General features: G+C 40.5%; 2 protein-coding genes across 12 annotated transcripts in view; one reads left to right on the top strand and one right to left on the bottom strand.

The window, feature by feature from the left end:
* The window catches only part of rimbp2b (RIMS binding protein 2b), a 66290-nt gene extending 61228 nt beyond the window's left edge, over positions 1-5062 (top strand). For 9 of the 11 annotated variants that reach the window (XM_069178155.1, XM_069178154.1, XM_069178160.1 and 6 more), the window contains 2 exons: positions 336-470; positions 1360-2581. In XM_069178155.1, the coding sequence (XP_069034256.1) occupies positions 336-470; positions 1360-1386 (162 nt within the window). In that variant the 3' untranslated portion in view covers positions 1387-2581. Of the gene's footprint in view, positions 1-335; positions 471-1359; positions 2582-2784 lie in introns of those variants that run through there. The other 2 variants (XM_069178149.1, XM_069178159.1) reach the window with 2 other exon arrangements.
* Positions 5063-5348: 286 nt separating this feature from the next.
* piwil1 (piwi-like RNA-mediated gene silencing 1) lies at positions 5349-16707 on the bottom strand. Its single transcript, XM_069178561.1, has 21 exons — positions 16652-16707; positions 14909-15027; positions 14481-14568; positions 14097-14225; positions 13778-13992; positions 13225-13346; positions 12913-12993; positions 12072-12269; positions 11404-11512; positions 11022-11148; positions 10585-10702; positions 10064-10178; positions 9777-9964; positions 9507-9579; positions 9057-9257; positions 8206-8309; positions 7972-8042; positions 7731-7884; positions 6911-7036; positions 6679-6826; positions 5349-5465 (listed from the first exon to the last, which is right to left on the bottom strand). The coding sequence occupies exons 1-21, from the start codon at positions 16704-16706 to the stop codon at positions 5349-5351; spliced, it is 2658 nt and encodes an 885-aa protein (XP_069034662.1). The 5' UTR covers position 16707.
* Positions 16708-20599: the final 3892 nt, after the last annotated feature.

Here is a 20599-nt window from a genome sequence, read left to right as displayed (position 1 = left end):
GTTACATACAGAGTGATGGGCAAATATTTGAACCCCCTCGGCGGCCTGCAGGTGATGCTCTGCTATCAGCTCGACCGGTTCAATAGTTTGTAAAAACGATGAGTTTGAATAAGCCGCCTGATCCTCCGTGAGAATGGAAACCTTAACAGTCATGGAAACACCATCAAAGACGGGGCGGGGCTTAGCAACTGGCCAATCAGCAGAGGAGAAATATAACTGTGGTATCAGTTGTTTCATTTCTCAGCTCTGCTGCAGTCTTATTTTAAATTCCTGTGAAGAAGCGTTTAAAGTGAAACGGAGCAGAGGGAGTCTCACTGTGTTTGTGTGCTCCGCAGGGCGAGCTCAACGGACACAAGGGTCTCGTTCCCTCCAACTTTCTAGAAGAAGTGCCTGATGATGTAGAGGTTTTTCTCACTGACTCACCATCTCGATACCCCCAGGACACTCCAGCACGGATAAAGACCAAAAGGGTACATGCTCCTTCGCAGTACTAGCCCTCTGTCATCCATTTACTCTTTTCAGTTCCCTCTATCTCCTTCAGTTTTGTGTCTGTGCGTGTGTGTGTCTCATTGATCCAATGGGATTTTTCTGACTTTTAGAGCATTACACTGTAAATAAATAGATGTCTATGGAAAAAAAAAAAAAAGAAAAGAAAAGAAAAGAAACTTTAAGACTAATACTTGACAGAGGAACTTTTATTTTTCATGTTTACTGCTGTGAAGGGTGGGGGAGGGGTGGGGGGGGTTCTGCATTGTATAATACATGGATCTATTGTATTCATAAAGCATTCTCAATGAGAGTAACATGGAAGAGGCGAAGTTCCTGTGACTTTTTACCCGTCATGTCCTGAACAGCAGCAGTTAACTCTTTTTTGTACATGCATATTTAGCATTGGAACAGATGCTTTATGAATATATTCTGTGTTTGATTCATTTCTAATAGAGTAAATAGTTTTGTTGTACTGAAAGATGAACTATGTAGTCTGTAGCTCAGCATGGTATATAGTCCAGATGCATGACTTCTTGACCATTTTATATAAAGATAAGTCTAGTGTAACTTTTGTATCTGCTCCTCAACGCCTTGTTTTGTAAATTGCTTTCTTGTAAAGTAGCACGCAGAGGTCACTTAGCCTATGTTGCCATCAGAGAAGAGTAATTTCAGAAGTAATTATTTACTAAATGTAAATATGTGATGTTATTTTTGTTGTTAAACAAATAATGCAACTGTTGAACTATTACTAGGTGTCATCAGATATTGATTTCCTTGTGTTCTGATTTACCATTGTCATAGTGCAAACTATTGAAATGCCATCACCATATTTTTTTTTTATTTCTTTTCCTCACCCGCTTGGCAAAACAGAAGAAGAGTGTTCATTTCACACCTTAAAGGCTCTGTTTCCGTCACGTAAGTGAGCAACTGAGGATACCAAGATTACGCTCCCCTCGTCTAATGCAGATGTCATGGGTACCTTAGTTTCTGGTATGCAACATGTATACTCTGTATGACATTTCCTTTAGCTCTGCCTCTAGTTAGCTTCAGGAATCAACACTCAGTGCTGTCTGTTGGTAGGACGTAGTGACCCTAGCCAATGCATTAGACAAGAAGTATGGTATCTTCAGTTGTTTCTCTGAGTGTTGTACATGACAATGTCCGTCTCCTGCAATAAATCTCCTGCTGTAACTCATGGGAAGCTAAAAGGCCACTGTTGCACAACCACGCTCGATGATTAAAAAGTAAACAGAACTGCTAACGACATCAGTGCAGTGTGACGCGCTGCATCCAGGAAAGAAATGTGGAAGACTTTCTAAATCTATGCAAAAGACCCCAAGAATGCAATTCAGTTTTGTTTTTTTCTGAAGCCAAATTTAAAACCACTTCTCTTGTAGAATCAGTAAATAGAACAATTCATGGATGGAATATATTTTTTTAAATTCATTTTAGTTAGCAAATGTCTTGGTTTTCAAATCAGTGCTACTTCTTTGAACCAAGATTAATTGTCTGATTATTGATTTAAAGTGAGACTACGCAACTTGAAATGGTGAAGAATCAGTGAGTGTCTGTTATACAGCAATATTTAACCACCGTGTTCCTGCTCACACCAGCACAAGTGAGGCTGCAGCTACAAACCCTGAAGCTGCGCTGCATTTAGTTTTTTTAAGATGAAGAATTATTTTGCTCTCTCACAAGTTACCTAGTCTTGCTTTAAAGTCACATGTTCTGGTGTGTAGATGACACTAAAACGAGCCGTAGACAATATTCAAATTGAATCTTTACTCCTCTGTCTTCCCAAAGTGCAATTTAAAGCAGCCTTTTAGCTCATGATTACAGAAAAGGACTAGTGACTAGTAGCTTCTCTGTAACCCAGAAAGTGAATGTGATATCAATATGTCCCCAAAATGCAAAATGTATGTTAATGTGAGAGGAACTGCCCTACCTTTGTTAGTCAATGTTGGGAAATACCTTCACCTTTACACTGGTGTGGAAGTTAGTCGATGTCATGATGTGTTGTTGTAGCTTATTCATAGCGTCTTCATAAAAAAAGAGGGGAAAAAGACATTTGTTTGTATGTGGCAGGAGAGAGGTGGGGGCGGGGGGTGAGAGAGGGGGGGGGGGGGGTGTATCTATGTCTGAGTGCACAGGACAACATCCAGGGAGGTAGACTTCAGAGCCCTGCAGAGACAGAAAGGACTTACAGAGAAGGAGGGGAGTAGTGGCTGAGGTGTGAGACAGACAGACGGCTGGCTTTTTAACACCCTCAACTGTCCCTTACGGGTCTCCCATTAGGTTCCATCGGACAAATCGGGTGCGCCCAGAAGAGCAGCCTCTCCCACAGTGCGTCCACACATCCTTGGCTCTGGCCCCGCCACCGTGGGGCCCGGCAGTCCCATCAGGGCCCCAATGGACATGTACTCCTCCAAAAAGAAAAAGGGACTGCTCTCCAAAGGGAAGAAACTATTGCAAAGACTCGGCTCTGTAAAATAATCTCATCCACGTCCTTGAAGTGTTTTAAAAATATGATACAGTGGACAGGTGGCATTTGTGAGCTTAGCAGATGCTTTATTCTTGTACATCTGTTGTATACTAGAACATTTGTATTTTGTTAACAGTATCAACGACATATTTTCAATAACACATTTCATATTTTGGTCCCAGGACCTCGTGGTGTTGGACGATGTAGTATTGAGTATTTTACCTCCAAGTCTGCGGCTGGTGAAGTTTTGCTGAGACATGAAGTGTGACTCGTGTCTCTGGATACGGACACCAGAATGTCATTCATAAACCGAAGGCTCAGATAAACCTTGGAGTCCATTTAGAATCGGACTTTGGAGTGTCCCGACTCGAGCTTGGTCAAAAAACAGAGAGGTTTGCATGCTTTACTTCAGCACATCCCCCCCCCCCCCCCACACACACACACCACCACCATCCCCCTCCCCCCGCACCCCGTCCCCTCTTAAGAGCACGTGCAATGTGACGGGCTCGGTGTAAAGCCTGGAGCATGCAGTACTGTAATACTGTGCCGTGTACTGGGACGACTGTTCTGCCCAGCTGTGATAGAGGCATGTGTCCCCCTCCCACCCGCCCACACACACACACACACACACACACTTACAAAACAAGCACATACTGTATCTACTACAGGGTCTCTGCAGTAAAATCAGCCTGAGTGGAAATGCCTAGTAGATCAAACCTCCATGTATTTGCCTTATAATCGCACAATGGTTCGTACTCTGTCCGGTAAGAGCGTACAGTTTCATGCCGACTATTCGTTTCTGTCTGCGGACGTTAATCCTGACTTGTGACGTGCAGGGTATTGTTGTGTGACCGCGGTGTTTTCCTCTGGACCAGAGTGACCCATGTTGACGACGTCTGTCGTCCATTGAGCCCCAGAAAATCAGAAAACGCCGTTAAGAGTGCGGAAAAGGTCCAAAGTTCTCCCTCAATGCCAAATTTTGGAGCAACGGAGGAAAAGGGCGGGACTTTATTTTTGTGTTTGATGCCACTGATGCTCGTCTGATTTAGACCTGAAAGCTCTACCAACATTACAGATGGTGTAGACCCGAGTCAATAGAAGTTGTTGATCTGTGTGATATAGCGTCAGCAAATTGAAGTCCTGTTTATGTACAGACACTTTAGAGCTTCACTAAAAGACTACAGGTTGGAGGATTTCACAGTAGTGAACAGAGAGACACAAGGCTACCTCTACGCTGCCGCCCCGCCCCCCCCCGTCCGCCCCTCATCTCCCCCTCCCCCCCCCCCCCCAAAAAAAAAAAATCGACCAGATCTGAAGTATATTTATTCAAGCCAATCTGTCATAGATGCCTGTTCAGTGTCCCACGTTATGTTGGTGCAGGATACAAGTACTGTATATCAATATATATATCTACACCTTAATGTAGAGTAGTGAATGTACAATGAATTGAAAGCCAATGTATTTTTAAAGCTGCCCAAAAGGATTGTGCAGATGTCCGTGTTTGTGCGTGAAATGAAAAACAGTCCACTTCTTCCTCCTCTTCCTCACACCACTCTGTTCTCCACATCATCCTCCTCCCATCTATTTTAAAATCTATTTTTTCTATAATGCAAGAGTTAAACTGAAACTGCCAAAAAAACAACAACAAAAAAAGGAATGTATGCAAAACATTCTGTGAAACTTTGTGTACAATTGTCGGCCGGACAGCCATGTTTAACCTCCAGTAAACTGACGACCATCTTTTCCTATTTCCGGACCACGTCCTCAGACATTGCTTCTGTTCATTTTGAGTGACTGTTGCTCTTTTTGTACTTTGTCCATTTGTAAAATTGTTTTTAAATGTTTATACTTGATTTTCAAACTGCCTTTTTTGTACATTTTAAATTTATAATCAAACAGTGCAAGCTTTCCCCATGGTGTCTTGAAGACCATATTGTTTAAAAAAAAAAAATTAAAAAAGTCTGCAATTGTGTGCTAGCTTTATGATAACAATTATCAGCCTATATTGATGGTTACAAATTATTGTGTGGGTGTGCATGTGCAATCTTTTATATAAAAAAAATCTAAATAAATTTGATATTTTGTAACGTTTGTACGTCTGATTTACCTTGGAATGACCACGAGTGGCGTACAACACAAAGAAAAGTTTATTAGAACCATTTGTGACGTAACTTAAATGTTTGATTCACGAGCCTTAATAACGACAAAAAAACTTTTCAGCAGGTTTTTAACGCTGCTTCTGCAGTATGGAGGACAAACCATCTCCGACCACCAGGCTGTTGGATAACAAAAAAAACAGGTAAAATATTTTGACTTGCATTGTGGGGAAAAAAAAAAAAAACTCAAACTGCTTGAGAAGCGTACGCTGAGCGTCCGTTTAAAGGTAGAAGAGGTAGTCGTCCAGCCCGACGTTGGGCTCTCGGTGGATGCTCTGACCCACCAGGAAAGCCAGCTTGTGGGCGTACTGGCAGGGAGCCGGTACTCGGATGATCCCCTGAAGCAGATGGGAAAATAATATGAACAATATTTAACACTGGTCCAAAACCACGTTGACCTTTTCAATTTCCCCGGGGGGGGGGGGGGAATGATATCGGTCAACAATAATTCAGTTACCAACACTTCTGTGTGACAACGGGAAAAACATCTTCAAGACCTGTGGAGAAACTTCATTGTCAGAAAATGAAATCAACTATTTTGATAATCCATTATTTGTTTTCGATCTTTATTCAATGAAAGAAATACTAAAAAGTATCTTCAGCTTCTGAAATCAAACACTGGTCGACATTTTTTTTTTTTTTTTTTTACAATTTTCTAAATTTGAAAGACTTTACAGTTTATCGATTAATGGAGAACATAATCAACAGCAGAGGTGAACGCATTTTTTTTTTCTATGCGGGGACAAAACTTAATCTGGACTGAGGGCAGCAGGTCAAATATTAATGTTACCGTTTTGTGAAATTACAAATCATTACAATATATTTGACATAAGATCAACATTCTAAATCTGAAATTAAATTCCATAATAATTACAACTTTTTCAATTTGTTTAATAATCATTTATTTTTGCAGAAATGATTGTAAAAAAAACAGCTGTCTTTCCAATTTTTTCGAGATGTTCTCCACTGCCTCGATTTCTCAGTGTTGAAGGACACTGACAGCACACGAGCATCAGCAGGAGACAGACAATACTAATAATTCTTTGTAGATAAAATAAAGGCCAATGCAATTTATTAGGGAATCTTAACAGCACTATGCTAAACTCATTATGTACTTTTAGCCTGAACAAACGTTATTGTTTGCAGTCATTCTGTTTTAGGTTTTTACAGCACTTCAGAATAAACGGTAAAAGCACCACCCGGTCCAATTGTGTGGTGGGCCAAAACAAAGATGCTGCGGGCCACACTTTGCCCACGGGCCCCAAATTGGGCTTCTTTGATCTGCAGACTAATTGATGATGAAAGTCCCTAACATGATAAATCTATGGTGAATCCTCAGTGCTGCCTCTCCAAGGTTCCAGATGCTAAATATTTTACGACACAATCACACGAGCAAAGTGAATGAAAAAGTGAATTTGCTTAAAGTGTGTTTAAACATTTATGAAAATAATTATTCAAGATTTTCTCAAAACTTTTTCAGGCCCCCACAAAAAAAAAATAAAAAAAAAAATTCACATTAAAACAACTTTTCCAGTGGTTTCAAACGGTTACCTGCCAGTTGTAGTACATGTGGCACAGCTTGTAGGTGAGCCGCTGCATGTGATCCGGCTTCAGGCCGCTGGTGTCGTACACCACGTTGTAGTGAGTTGGCGAGACGCTTCCGGAGCGAACAGCCTGGCTCACGATGTAGAAGTCGTACCTGGCAAACAAACGTTGCAACGGTTAACCAACTCCGATTGAATGAACGGAGGAACAGCTACGAAGACCAAAAACAAAAACAAACCACTCTGGGCGGGTGACCTCGGAGTCGACGACGGTTCCCGGGGGAGCGTTGATCACCTTGCCGGCGTATTGGCCGAAAAACCTGCTGCCGACGCGCTTCTTCACCACCACCACACTCAGCTTGGGCCTACGCCGATCAGATTGAGACGCCATTAGAAAAACGTTTTCAAAGGTGACCCTTTATTCTCGTCAGGGTTCCCACTATAAAGTCAAATTCCCTCATTCACTCACCAAAAAGTTGAATTTCAATGACTAAAAAACTAAAAACACCCCATCTAAGTGCTGATCAGACAAAATCCAGCCACATTATTGTATTTCCAGCAATCTGAGTTTTTTTAGTTACTAGTTCACAGGCATTTGATTTTTTTTTAACTGCTTCAAAAAAAAATTGACAAAATATTCATTCATAATCAGGAACAAAATGAATGAATTAACTCGGGCTGCTCCTGAATTAAGATTCTCCTCCACTGGGCTGCGGCAGAGCGCTGATGATCTCCCTCTCCCCCTTCCTCCCTCCCTCCCTCCTTTCTATGTCTGAACACCTGTTTTATAATTCCCTGATATTCCAGAAATTCCATAACCGGTGGGACTCGTGTCTCCTTATTTTGATGTACGAGTTCCACAAGTCAGAAATGAATATGAAAGAAGTTCAAAGAGGATCACACTCAAACCAGAGTCTGGTTCGAGTTGATCAGTTTTTGTCATTACTTTTCAATGTAATTCACAAGTCGGAAGCACACAGGATTTTTAATTCGGGTCACGATTGTATGTTGAGGAGACATGGCGTGCAGACGCTTTATAAAAGGTTGGACTCGACTCACGTGTAGTCGTGTCCCATGGACTTGATGGAGTCGAGGATCTGTGCAACCTCGTAGTTGACCACGCTGTGCAGCTGGCCGTCCCCCACTCCATCTCGGTACACGATGATGCGTGACGGCAGGGAGCTGTTGAACTTCACATAGTCTTTCAATGCACCTGGAAAATAAAGTTATGACAGTTAAGCGGTATGTTGTTAATGGGTATAATCAAATTATATTTGTTGAACTGAGGAAATCAACTTGCCATTCAAGGCCATCTTCAGCCCGTCCATGATTTCCTGCCCTTTGTGCTGAAATACACACTTGGAGTACCACCTTGAAAAGAAATTGCAGACACGATGCAACTTATTTATTAAAACGTATTCAAAAGACAGAGGCCGACTTGTGCGCGCGTGAAAAACAATCAAATTCTGATTGGAGACAAAAGGCAAATGCCGGTGGAGCGACTTTCGGTTGCCCGTCTGCTGTAGCTCCTCACCTGCTCATGGTCGGGTTGAGGCTGGCCACCAGAGCTCCGATGGACCTTTTCCCAGCAGTGATGTCGTGGTAGCAGTCGATGCCCACAATCATCAGCTGTTTGAGCTGCACGAACAGGTGAGCAGTGCGGTACAGTACGGTTAATATCCACAATATACAAGAACGATAAAAACAGGGAATCTTTTTTTTTTTTTTGTCTCAAATATTTGATATGACCAAGCACAAACATCATTACAGAGTAAAAAAAAAAAAGAAAAAAAAAAAAAAAGTCCATACCCATTATGGGCACAGATGGAGCTTTGAGTGTTTAATAAAGCTCTTGGGAAACCTGCCCCAAATCTTCCAATAAACAAAATGATCAGGGTTTAAATGTTACACTGATACAAATGTGGGAGACGGTTTCACATCTGATACGGTTTTGACCATTTGACTTAATTCTTACTTTCCTATTAGGAATGGGACATAAGTCTTGAATATTTATCAAAATATATACACACACATATATATATATATATATATTTTAATTGATTAGTAAATGCGACTATTGTTATTTCCCATTTTTACCCGTGCCTGGATGTAATATTTAGCTCCCGTCAGTAGGTGGCTGTAAAGTACCCAACAGCTGTTTGTCAGCCACCATTAATCAACATAAAAAGGAGAACATGTTGCCATCAGACTCCGGAGCTTTGCCAAGTAACACCGTGTCTCCGAGATCAGGTTCTGCAGTACGAATAGTTCAGAGCAATTTTCAAATCGTATTTTTTGCTTGAAATGCCCATTCCTGTTTACTGAAAGACAAATTAAGGTTTCATTTCTTCAACGTGTGAATCAGTTAGAAAGCACGGGACTTGCAGGGATCTCCACGCTCCACAGCTCCCCTCCCATCTTGCAGGCCATCTGCAGGGCAAGCTTGGTAGCCACAGTCATGAGAGTCTGAGGTTTGCTGAGCGTGCGTGACACAACACACTGGCTGGGAACGGGACAGTCCACACAGAGGTACTTCTTCACACTGTCGTACTTGTCCTTCCTGTTGCTGGGGAGGACTACCACCACCTAAACACATGGAAAACACTCGGGTCTCATTCGGCTTTGTAAATCACCGTGACATCTCTCGATGCCTTAAAGCACAACACAGCTCACCCAGGTGTTTATTGACATGACGATGTACTCCATCTCAAGTTATTGTTGATGTTGTAAACTAAGCTACAATTCATCTATGGTTAACGTCACAGAACTGACTAGTCAAATGTTATGAATGTGAACTGGTCTTCTGTCTTTCAGACTGATTATTTCATCACTGACCATCTGTGTTTGGGGTCCAACATTTTGCTGCAGGGTTCTGAGGAGAGACTCTTGATGATCCTGATACTCAATCCTGCAAAAAAAGGAGAGCATTGATTATGAAATGACAACAGAAAAGAAAAAAAAAAATTAGGTTGGGCAACAATAATACAAAAAAAAAAAAAATCTAACCTTTAATATGACATAAAAGAAAAAGCTGATTCAAAGTGTGAACGTGAAACTTCCATACGTATTCCATAAAGAATAGCCCAGCGACTACAGTGAACTCACATGACAGCTCTCTGCATGCGGATACCCAGAGGACCTGAGACTCTGCTGAGGGTCTGCAGGAGGCCCTGAGCTTCGTTGGTGTTGCGACGGGTGTAACACATAATCCAGGTGTTCAGCGGAGGAGCGTTCATCAGAGGCACTCCACGCATCTCTCTGGACCAGTCACCTGCCGACGGGTTGTACGTGTACTAGGTGGCACAAATGATTTTAATTTCTCAATTAAGATCACAAAAACCCAATGAATTTAGTCAGAAGAACACATTTATGTAGCTACAAGCATATCACACCGATCGTTGTCCCTGTAACATCCTCTCCCCTGGGAGCACTCTGCCACTCAGATGTAGAAGCTCCTTATCAAAGCAGATTCCCCATTTATCCAACTCTGCCTGTGCGTCAGCATCCCTGAGAAATAATTTTCAGAATTTAAATCAAAACCAGGGATTATACTGCCAGGAGATATTGAAGGGACAATTGCCATTTTAACATCTGTGCATATGAACAGACTGATTACACAAGCTGTTGCGATGAGAACAACTAGTAGCGGAGAACCTGAATCTTCATGGTTGATTAAATGATGAATATCAATATTACAATAAGTTTAATTTCTAGTAGGCAAAGTTAACATCTGACAATTTGCTGTTGTAATGTTTGTAACTTCTCACTTCTGTTTTTTTTAGAAGTAAAAGACAAAAGACACAACTTGAATGCTTTATGTTCAGTGTATGATTCATGGAGCTGCTAAATTGAAGCTAAAAACAAAAGAATTCCCATTCTGCTTTCCAGAGTGCAAGTGCTGGTTTTAACCTACTTCTGTATGTTGGCCACAAATCTGTTGAGGCGTCCCTCCCTCTCCTCTGGCTCCAGTCTGGTGTGGCAGTTCAAGTCCTTCATTATTATGTAGTCAGCTCGCATCTTAGCAGTCAAGCCTGTCAAACACAACCAGTTTCACTTTTGAATTTGAACAGATTTCACTGAATGGTTTCTCCATGGATGAAACCTTACAGACTGTAACCACACAACGATGTCAGAGTCAGTCAACACTGAACAGATGAGTGTTCCTGTCAAAACTCTCAAACAACAGATTCTTATATTTTTCTAATAACTTTCTTTGTTTATATTACAATGGTTTCCTTAGAATATACTAAAATGAGAACTTTGCTATAGTATAGCTGATGCTGTAAATGCACAAAATGATCATATGCTCAGTTTAAATTAGGAGTTAAACACTGCAGAATAAAGGTGAACCTGTGAGGTAGCACAGCTCTGGGACGAGCATGGCTGGACCGGGAGGAGGACCACCAGTAGGACCCATCCTCTTCACATGGCTGACCAGCAGCACTTGGTTCCCATCAGTGATCGCCAGCCCGTATTGCTGAGAACAGAAAGTATAAGCAGGACAGAGGCACGAGTGACGCTATTTAACACTCGTATGTAATCACTTGCCTGTAAAATTTCAGTCGTGGACTCTGCACTTAAAAAGCTCAACAGCTTTAGTACAATTTGAGTCCTTTAAATGTAGCATCTGCTTTGTTTCTTATATCCATGTGTTGTCATTGTTGATGTGGTAAGGCAAGAAGGTTTGTGTCAAATATTTCTCAGTTATAGCAATACTTGTGTTAACACTTACAGACTTGTAGTAGTCCTTGAAGGAAATTTCTTTGTCTCCCTTCGTGAACGTGTTGTTGGGAGTGTGATCCCATGCAACATCATCAATCCTGTAGGTTTTATTGTTGTACCTAAAAATGAAAAAGTGAAGAGTTCAGTTCAGCACAAATATTAGGCAGGGGTGGGCAATATGGCCCTAAAGTTATATGATATTTCAGGACAACAATATTCTTGAAGAGGACATACAATTGCAAAACAACAAAAAAGTATCATTGGTTTTATGTCAGTATGAATATAACCCTCTGCCTTCAAATATTGAGGACAAACACAAAAATCATCTCTAACTTGTTTAGTTTGTAAACAACAGTAACTAAGAATGAGATTCCCATTCTGTGTAAAATGGCTTTGTTTATAGTTGCTGTATGCAAGTTACAATCATAATGACATCTTACAAACACCTCTACGAGTCGGAATAAAGCCATAAACCACCATATTCTTTTTTGTAAACCGTATTAGAAATTAGTATAATATTGAGAACGATACAATATGGCACACCCCTGATGTAGGGTCATATAGGTACGGTCAAGTTAAACAGTAGCACTTTACAAATGACGTTCAGTATTTGTTGGGATGATGCAACTTCCCCTCCAGGTCCACTGTAAGTAGTTCAGTGTGAAACGTGGATCTTACTTGGTGAGGACTATCAGACCGATGAGCTCCTTGGTGCAGATGTCAGTGAAGCGCTGACTTCCAACCTGCTGCCTCAGGTTGACCATAAAGTCGAGGACCGTCTCGCTTCGCAGCACTTTGTGGCTCACATCAGTGCACATCATGACAGATGACTCGTACTGCAGGATGGTGGTGGTGTAGCCCGGCCAGATGGTTAGCCTAAAATTACAAAAAAAAAAAAAGAAAAGAAAGAAAAAAAGGACAGGATCACTCTTTTACATACTAAATCTAATTTTAAGAAATAAGTATATTTAGCTGATTTATTGTTTCCATATTACAACTTTGAGTCAAAACTTATGTATGGTTGTATCGGGACAAAGAAAAGCTGTAAATCGCTGGAATCAGGATTTTTTGTTGTTGTTGTTTTTTTTGCTTTAAAAACTACTGGGGAAAAAATAAATAAATCATGAAAGTAGTTGCAGAAACTTTTTGTTGATTGATGAATACAGGCCTGGTAGAACCCGTCCGATTTTATAGACTGCATTTATTACGCAGCACACAATTACAAAAGCAGGAGTTAAGTTCATTACACCCATTGAGAGGAAAAAGTACTTTTTGAAGAAAGTCTTGACTTTCAGTGGAGAACATTTAAATTGTTGGAACCAAGACTGAATTACTGTAATGCAGAGTTTAATTAAAGGTGCCCTAAGAAAAATGACATTAAATTGATTTGTTCACTTGTGTTGTTATATAAAACCTGGACTACTTGGCTTGTTTAAGAAAAAAAAAGAAAAGCTCATTGCATTTTACACTGCATGTGATATCCAAAACAATGACAAACAATAAGTAATGGCTGACATACTTGTGTTGTGGCACATCGAGGGAATCTTTAGGGTTGTAGTAGTTGCGTCCAATCTGCTGCATGTCGAGAATCCTCAAGATCCTGTAGACATAAAAAAAACAACACCATGAATGGCACATTTACTAGTTTTCACTGATACAAAATACTGTGGTGAATTGTACTGCCATCTAGGTTTTTGTTATCAGATGAAATAATGAACGTATTGTTTAAAGAAAATTCAATTACTAGAGGAAGATCTGTTTACCTTTGCTGATGCATCACATATTTGATTCCTTGCTGTGCATTAAGTATTTTCAAAACAGGAAAACTTACCGTCTGAATATGATGTTGTAAAACTGAATGCACACTGGAGATGTGGGTGGCAGTTCATTTGTCAAGGTGACCGTTATCTGAACCTTCTCTCCATTCCTGGTCTCGCTATGGAGCACGGTCTCCTGAACACAAAGTCGGATATTTCATGACAAGGAAGGAGACTCAAATTTCTCCGAAGGGGGAAAAGAAAACCTATCAATGAAACTTTCCTCCAAAAGGAGGTTTTAATAAATCCTTCAGGTCACGTTACAAGTCTCTCTGAATGGAACAGACTGAGCAAAATAAAGCACTCCAGCTTCCCAAGTTATTTTCTCAGGTTTACCTGCCCTGTCTGACAATGTGTTACGTGACAATTGGTGATTTGAAAGATATACAGGAACTCACTGTATAGCAATTACTTTATCTTTAAAGGGACAGTAACAGGCTCTAAGGAAAGCAATCTCTTAACTTCTCAACTCCAACTCTCTTCCTGTCTTTTCTCTTAACATGTTGTTAGGACCAGCTGTATGTATATATATGTATTCCTCGAAATATTCTATGCCTCTTAATGTACCTTGTTGTGCAATCTAACAGAGAGAAAAAGCAGAGCTCCATCAAAGCTTCGTCCTGAGCCAAGTATCTCCTCGTGCTGAAAGAGGAGGGCAGATCTCAGGCGTCGAGACTCCATTGGTGGATTGAAGTCCACGTGGTACTGATACAGGACCCACTCAGGGCGGGACAGGATGCGAAAGTAGTTCGCTGTCAACGGAATGACAGCACCGCTTGTTCCTGAAGAAGAACAGACACGCACACATTTTTTTTTTATCTTCTCCACTGAGTACAAAAATTGACATTATGAAAATGTGAATACATGTTAGTTCAAAATGACAGACCACACTTTGATTCCTTGACATGCTCCATCGCCTGTCTGGTGTTAACCCCAACATCATGAAAATCCCGGCGGCGTCCTCCTCTTTCTCCGAGCTTCACCTGCTGAAATCCAGCTGAAATCTGCAGAGAAGCTAATACAAAAAAAAAAAAAATGTTCTTTCTCTTTTCCCATGATTTGAAATGCCAATTTCCTCACACCCCAGTGCTTGCCACGGTCAACTTTGCTCTCGGTGTGGGGACAGTGTAGACAATGATGAAACCCTTCTTGAAGACCTTTCTGTCAATTTACATTTTAAACGCAAATTTCCACATACACTTAAAAAGCAAGAACAGCCGAGATCATTCGACAAAGAAACAAAATACACGAAGCCTTTGGATTCAACTACCTTCTTCAGAAAAGGGTCCTGGAACACCTTTCTGCCTCCCTCTTCCACCTAGGTCTCCCTCTGTGGGAGGGACAGGTGACGGGGCAGGCTCTCCAATCTGTCTCTTCAACAGGGAAGAAAAGTTAGACATGAGGCATGTTAAAGACGTCCTTTCTTTCCCAAAGAAGAAAGTCCGTTTTTTTTTTAGACGTAATATACTACTATTATGAACTTGAGACTTTGGTTTACCCATTTGAGGCACCAGAACAATTAATGCACACCAGTAATGGGATGTTTTTTTTTTTTACTAAAGACTTGAAAAATGAGTTAGGGTAAAATGATCTCTTTACAAGTGCTCTGGGTCAAATAGGTGTTTTTATTTTATTTTATATAGTTATAGCTGAGATCATGCCTGAGGGGTGGAGGTGGGGGGGGGGAGGTTAATTGACATGTGACTTTGGGGCTGCTCTTACCGCTCCAGGTGTAGCGGTCTCCTGACCGCGTGCTCTGCCTCTCGACCTTGCTCGTGCGCGGCCAGACATTGTCGGGACAGTCTCGAGCTTCGACCCTGATGCAAAAACAACAAGCAATATTTAATGCAAAATTAGGAGCGACGTAGCAACAGGCATGATTTGAGGGTGAAAGTTGAGGAAAACTATTACTGTGGCAATATTATTACATGCGTGTTCCTCTTGCGGACAAAATGGCGCCGAATAATTACGTTAAGTCACGCTAACAGCCACATGCCTATAAAACAAACTTTTAACAGGATAAAGCATCACATTTTAAAAGTATGTTCGTTAAATATATTGCTAACCATAAGTTAAGGCAATTTCTCAATATTTGCAAGCCAATGATCAGACATAAAGACCTTGAACTGACTCGCTTAAAGTAATATTATTTCAATTAAATCTTCAACTTCCTGAAGAAATCAGATTACAGTATTTAAAGTCGTTGTGAACATACACTGTATGCATTTGAATAAATATACTCACTTTTGAAGAATTAAGATTGAAACTACTTGGGGAACTTATTCCATTACAAGTGCATCCGAGATGGAAAGAGCGAAGAGAAATGCGTCAAATCAGTTATAGGCCTTTTTTCACTCATAAAAATTAATACGCTCGTAAATTTTCCTTTACTTTCTTCAACAATTTACAGTTTCTATGATGCGTGATTATCTTTTACAAGTTTAACGATTCAAAGTTAACCACTCAAAAGTGGCATTTAAGGGTTGCTGGAAAAAAATGAAGTCATGAAAAGCCTAAGTACTATATTTTTAAGTGCAAGGATCCATTTTACCTGGTGCTGTGGTGGGTAAAAATAATTTACACTGCGACTTCAATAGAGGCCACTAGATGGCAGCAAAGTTGCACAGTAAATGTATACAGGCTCTGGCTGCGTTACAAACACTTTTACTTTACTGAGCCTCTGATGAAACTCAGTGCTCAAACATATTGTTGATGATTTATAAATTAGCACCATAACTGACAGATGCCCTGCTGAGCTTTCAACCCACAGCTCAAAGATAGAAAGTACATTTCCTAATACGTCCCTTGAACTCGGCTATAACTTCCAGATTGTGAACATTGTAAAACATGTTAGGTAGGCTATAAAACACACATATACTGAATGATAGGTTATCTTCTTGAAAGAGCATGCTTATGTTTTGTGATTCCAAACTCAATAATGGTGAATTTTACTTTTTACTTTTTACTCTATAAATGCTGAATGCTGAAGAAATGAGGCCTGGAGACAGCAGTAAAAATAAAGTGTGACCAGAATTTTTGCCAGAATTTTTGAGTGATATTGACTGGACCTTTTGTGATTATGTAGGCTAGTTAATTATTTCATGAGGTTCTGCTCCAGGACTAAAAAGGCTTGGTGTCATTTCCTTTCTAGACAAGTTTAACTTTCAATTAAAAAGTCAGAAATGCGTGAAGAATGCTTTCACAAAGTAAAAAAATGTATCTTATGGCCTTCTTTTGAGAAGTACCTATGATCGTGAGCTATTATTTCCTCCCAAGCTTGTCCTCTCTTCTCAACATCCTACCATTTAAAACATAATTTAGCACCTCAGAGGGCATTTTTCGGAAGATGTACGCAAGTCTTTCATGTCTGAGATCTAAGTGTGATTACATATTCAGACCTGAGGGACCAGTCTGGGAGGACCTGTTTTAGTCACTGTTTACCTGCTGGAAGAAGACTGAAGGGAGCTGAAGCAAAAGGCAGGGACATCAGTGTCATCAATCCTGACTGTTGGGCAAAAAGGGAAAGCTGCAACCCAGCGCTACATGGGTCACAAACAAACACGATGATGCGTGTGTCTGAGCTTGTGAACAGTTACAGGTGCAATTCAACTATACAAACATAATAATTTTGTGTTGTCAAAATGCTGAACAATATGCAGCTTACATAAAAGGTCCAGTACTGTAAATTATTTGATGTGAAAGAAAAAAAAGTTCTACTATCTCTTAAAAAACAACAAAGGCCATTGAAAAAAAAAAAATGAAAGAAAAAGAAGAAACGGGTCCAGGGAGAGGACTGCAAGCTGAGTGGTGTGAGGCTGAGAAAGGTGCACCCTGCCAGGGACGTTGATGAATGCGCTTCAGGCTTCAAACTCGCCCTGCAGCCCCCAGCGGTGTGGATTCCACGCTTACGCTAATCATGCTCTGTGAGATACTACGGCCTAGAGCTGATGAAAGGAAACATGGAACACAGTTAATATATCAAACTGGCAAGCACACTTTTCATTTTTACATTGTGATCAACACATGGACATCATCATCATTTCTATATTGATACACAGTATTGCATGATATCCATAGCTTTCAATCTCATTTCCGGGTTCAGTGACTAAAAACAAAACTGGATCAAAGCTTTTGTTCCACGTACATCACAGAGCCTCTCCCTTAAGCTTGAACCCCTGATTGCAAAACCAGAACAGGAGGGGATTTTGAATAATAAGGATCTACCATGCCATGATATCAGTAAGCTGGTTTGGAAAATTAGATTATTCTCTTCCCTGCCATGGAACCTAATCTGCTCTGCATCAGTGTGTTCCCCCCTTAAAAAGACGCAGGCATTGCATCAGACAAACAAACACACACTTGCACCAGCGGTTTCTGAAACCCTTGCAGAATGAGCAGTCAAAGCAAGCATAGAGTATGTAAAAATATAAAACAAACTGGGGTGTTCTATTTATAATGAAGACAGAAAACACCATGGCAGTTCTGGCTTTGTTAGTGATTTGTGCACAGTTGGTATTGTCAGAATCACTGAAGTTCATCTACAGCAGCGGTCCTCCATCAGTGGGTGTGGGGATCATTTCCAAGCAAATTCTGAATGAAAAATACCAGAAGAAATTATTTTCTTTCCCAAAACATGTGAGTTCCTGCAACATTTATAGATTGAAATGTGCTTCCCTCAATAAGCCATAAATCGTGCTCTATCAACCTTTTGTTTAAAAGAGAGCAGAGAGAAGGGAAATATTTAAAAATGCAACCCCTTATTGGAAACACATTTTAAAGAAGTGTAATAATATGAGACATAGTCCAACCCTATTTGTGACCTTTAAATGTCTCATAACCTTCACTGGAGGTCTTCTGACTAATAGGAAATGATCATTATCAGAAGATAACTTTAAGTTAAGAGAAGCCATTGTTGTTGCAATATAATAATACTGAACTTTGCATTTTAACACCCTATTGTATATTATATTTACTATGCAGGAAAATTCAATATAGTAAATGATTTAGGTAGCTGAGTAATGTTGTTTTATTTTTGGTTAAGTATTTATATTTCTCATGTTTTCCATGTGCAAGCTTAAATTTGGGGCAACAATGTATCTAAAAAAGGAGAGATGACAGTAGCTTGTGCATCAAACTGAACCTAAACAGTGGCTAGACTTTAGAGGTCAAGGATTTACGTCTGATGTTTGATCATTTTCACGTATGATTCATCCTTTTTCTTCCATGTGCAACCCTCTCTTATAAACCGGACAAAACCTATCCTTCAAAAACCAAAAGCTACGGCTGAATTCCTGAACCAATAAAAACCAAAACATTAACTGGGTTCAAACAAATGATTATTATGGCTTTCAAAATACAGAACTGCTTTTTCATAATTGATTCAACCCCTTATCCACACTTCCTGCTCTCATGGGCACCAAGGACACATCTCATTCAAGCTCCATTTTGTTCATACAGAACTTGGCAAATAAACTGTTTCCTGTTCATTTGATAACAAAAACCTCCGGCTGGTGGCCTTGACTTATTAAAGAATATTTATGTCTACAGAAACAGGAAATCTGGGTAGAAAAACATTTGCTTCAATGGGCATGGATTTCTTCATTGAATACTATAAAAGTGGAAAGCAAACATTGTCAGTCACTTAATTGTCAGTTTGCTCAGAGGAAGAGAGAAATTGAATGACTTCTTTCAATGTTGTGTCTCTGAATGTGCTTGATTCGTTCAAACACTAGCATGCCCAACCTTTTTTTGGAGAGGCAGGGGGTGAAGGCAGCGGGAGAAGGAGGAGGCCGGCATTGACCATAGCAGAGTCCTACAGAGGCAGAACCCCTTTCAGAGCCGACCTCAGTGAGGATGCCATGTGATCTTTGAAAAGTCAACAAGGGTTGGTCCACAGCTGGGCTGCAGGAAAACAGAGAGAGAGCAGACACGTAGCAACACCCTCCTACTGGGAGCAGCCGAGGAGGCGGCGGACTCACAGCCTGCATGGGAATCTACTGTATTCATCGCCCATGAAATGTGAGCGGAGAGCGAGGACGAATCCTCCACTATTCAGTTTTCACAGAAGCAATTGTTATTTCTAGCACCCGTTTCAGTTCACGTCCATGTATCCTATCCTGCATTTTCATTCTTCAACGATAAATATCACACCATCTCTTCCAGCAAACTCCTTCCTGTGCTGGAGAGCCACTGCATAATGGGAGCGCTGCAGATTTAATTTCCAGAAAAGATTAAGTTGCCCTTCTGCATCACTAAAAATTTCAGGGGGTTTGAAGTTAAAATCTCAGTGGTTATGCCTCTCTTTGTCAAAAGCGTTGGTTTGAACAAAGGTGCAGTGAAGCATCAGCAGCAAAGAATCTAATAAGCACAATGTGGGAATAAAGCAGAGGGGAGTGAGCATCAAAGGCAGCCAGGCACAGCATGACTGGCATCAGTCTGAACTCCCAACCTAGGACACTCAGCATGCTCTTCAGCAATCACCCCCTTTAGACCAGTCCTGGGCAGTAATTAAAACCATCATTCCCACTGCCTCTGTATCTCATTAGCCACAAGACCTTAGGCTTTCATCCCTACTTGTCCAAAAATATCACAACTCCACACCAGCAAAGATGAGTCCTACAAACCAAAACAGAATTCTCTAAACTGAACAGAGCATTATCCAACTATCATCCAACTCCAAAAGAACTGCGGGTGATCACACAAGCCTGTCTATTCATGTCCAGTGCAATTATTGTTGCACCTACCAGAGATGATTTGGAGGGAAACTGTCAGCCGGCTGGTGGTTGATTAAATCTACCTGTGAAGCAAACAAAGAATAAATACAGATATGAAAGAGGAACCAAAATGTAGCATTGACACGTTTGCTATGCAGAGAAAATGCTTTTTGTTGTATGATTTTTTTTTTTTTTTTTTTTTTTTTTTTTTTTTTTTTTTTTTTTGCTGCAAACATCAACCGGTGTTTTTTCGAGTGAAATGCGAAAAAATGAGGACAAACTGATACATTTGAAGCTCCTACGCTTTCACTATCAAAGGGAGGATTTGAAGTGAGTGAGTATCGGTTGCAGTGGTCAGATTTAGGACTTTGGCTGTAGATAAAAAGAAACTCTTCTTCCCATGTTTAATTCAGTATGAGCCATGACTAACTCATGTAATATACTGGGCCTCTGAAGTCAATCGAAGGCTGCTTCGCTTGCTTTGTGTTCTGAAGACAGAAACGAACTTGTCACTGTATTTTGACGATGATGTACCTCAGCACAGGCCCGCGAGTCAGAAGAATGTAGTATGTTGTGATAGATTTATTTTATTCCCTGGTAAATCAGTTCTTTATTGCAGCATTGCAGAGCTATACTAAAACCTTAATCCACTGCATGTTATTAACCTACTTGGCAT

Source organism: Embiotoca jacksoni, unplaced genomic scaffold, assembly GCF_022577435.1.
Source record: "Embiotoca jacksoni isolate LCO1_2020_lvr unplaced genomic scaffold, fEmbJac1.0.p SCAF_8, whole genome shotgun sequence".
Taxonomy (NCBI): Eukaryota; Metazoa; Chordata; class Actinopteri; family Embiotocidae; genus Embiotoca; species Embiotoca jacksoni.
Note: the sequence above shows the minus strand (reverse complement) of the source record. Positions and strands in the feature narration are given on the sequence as shown.

Coding starts and splice junctions, on each gene's coding strand:
- piwil1 (XM_069178561.1), bottom strand. CDS start 16,706: ATGACACTGATGTCCCTGCCTTTTGCTTCAGCTCCCTTCAGTCTTCTT. Junction 14,226..14,480: donor AGGACCCTTTTCTGAAGAAG/GTAGTTGAATCC, acceptor TTTTTGTATTAG/CTTCTCTGCAGATTTCAGCT. Junction 9,965..10,063: donor TGTTACAGGGACAACGATCG/GTGTGATATGCT, acceptor TGTGCCACCTAG/TACACGTACAACCCGTCGGC.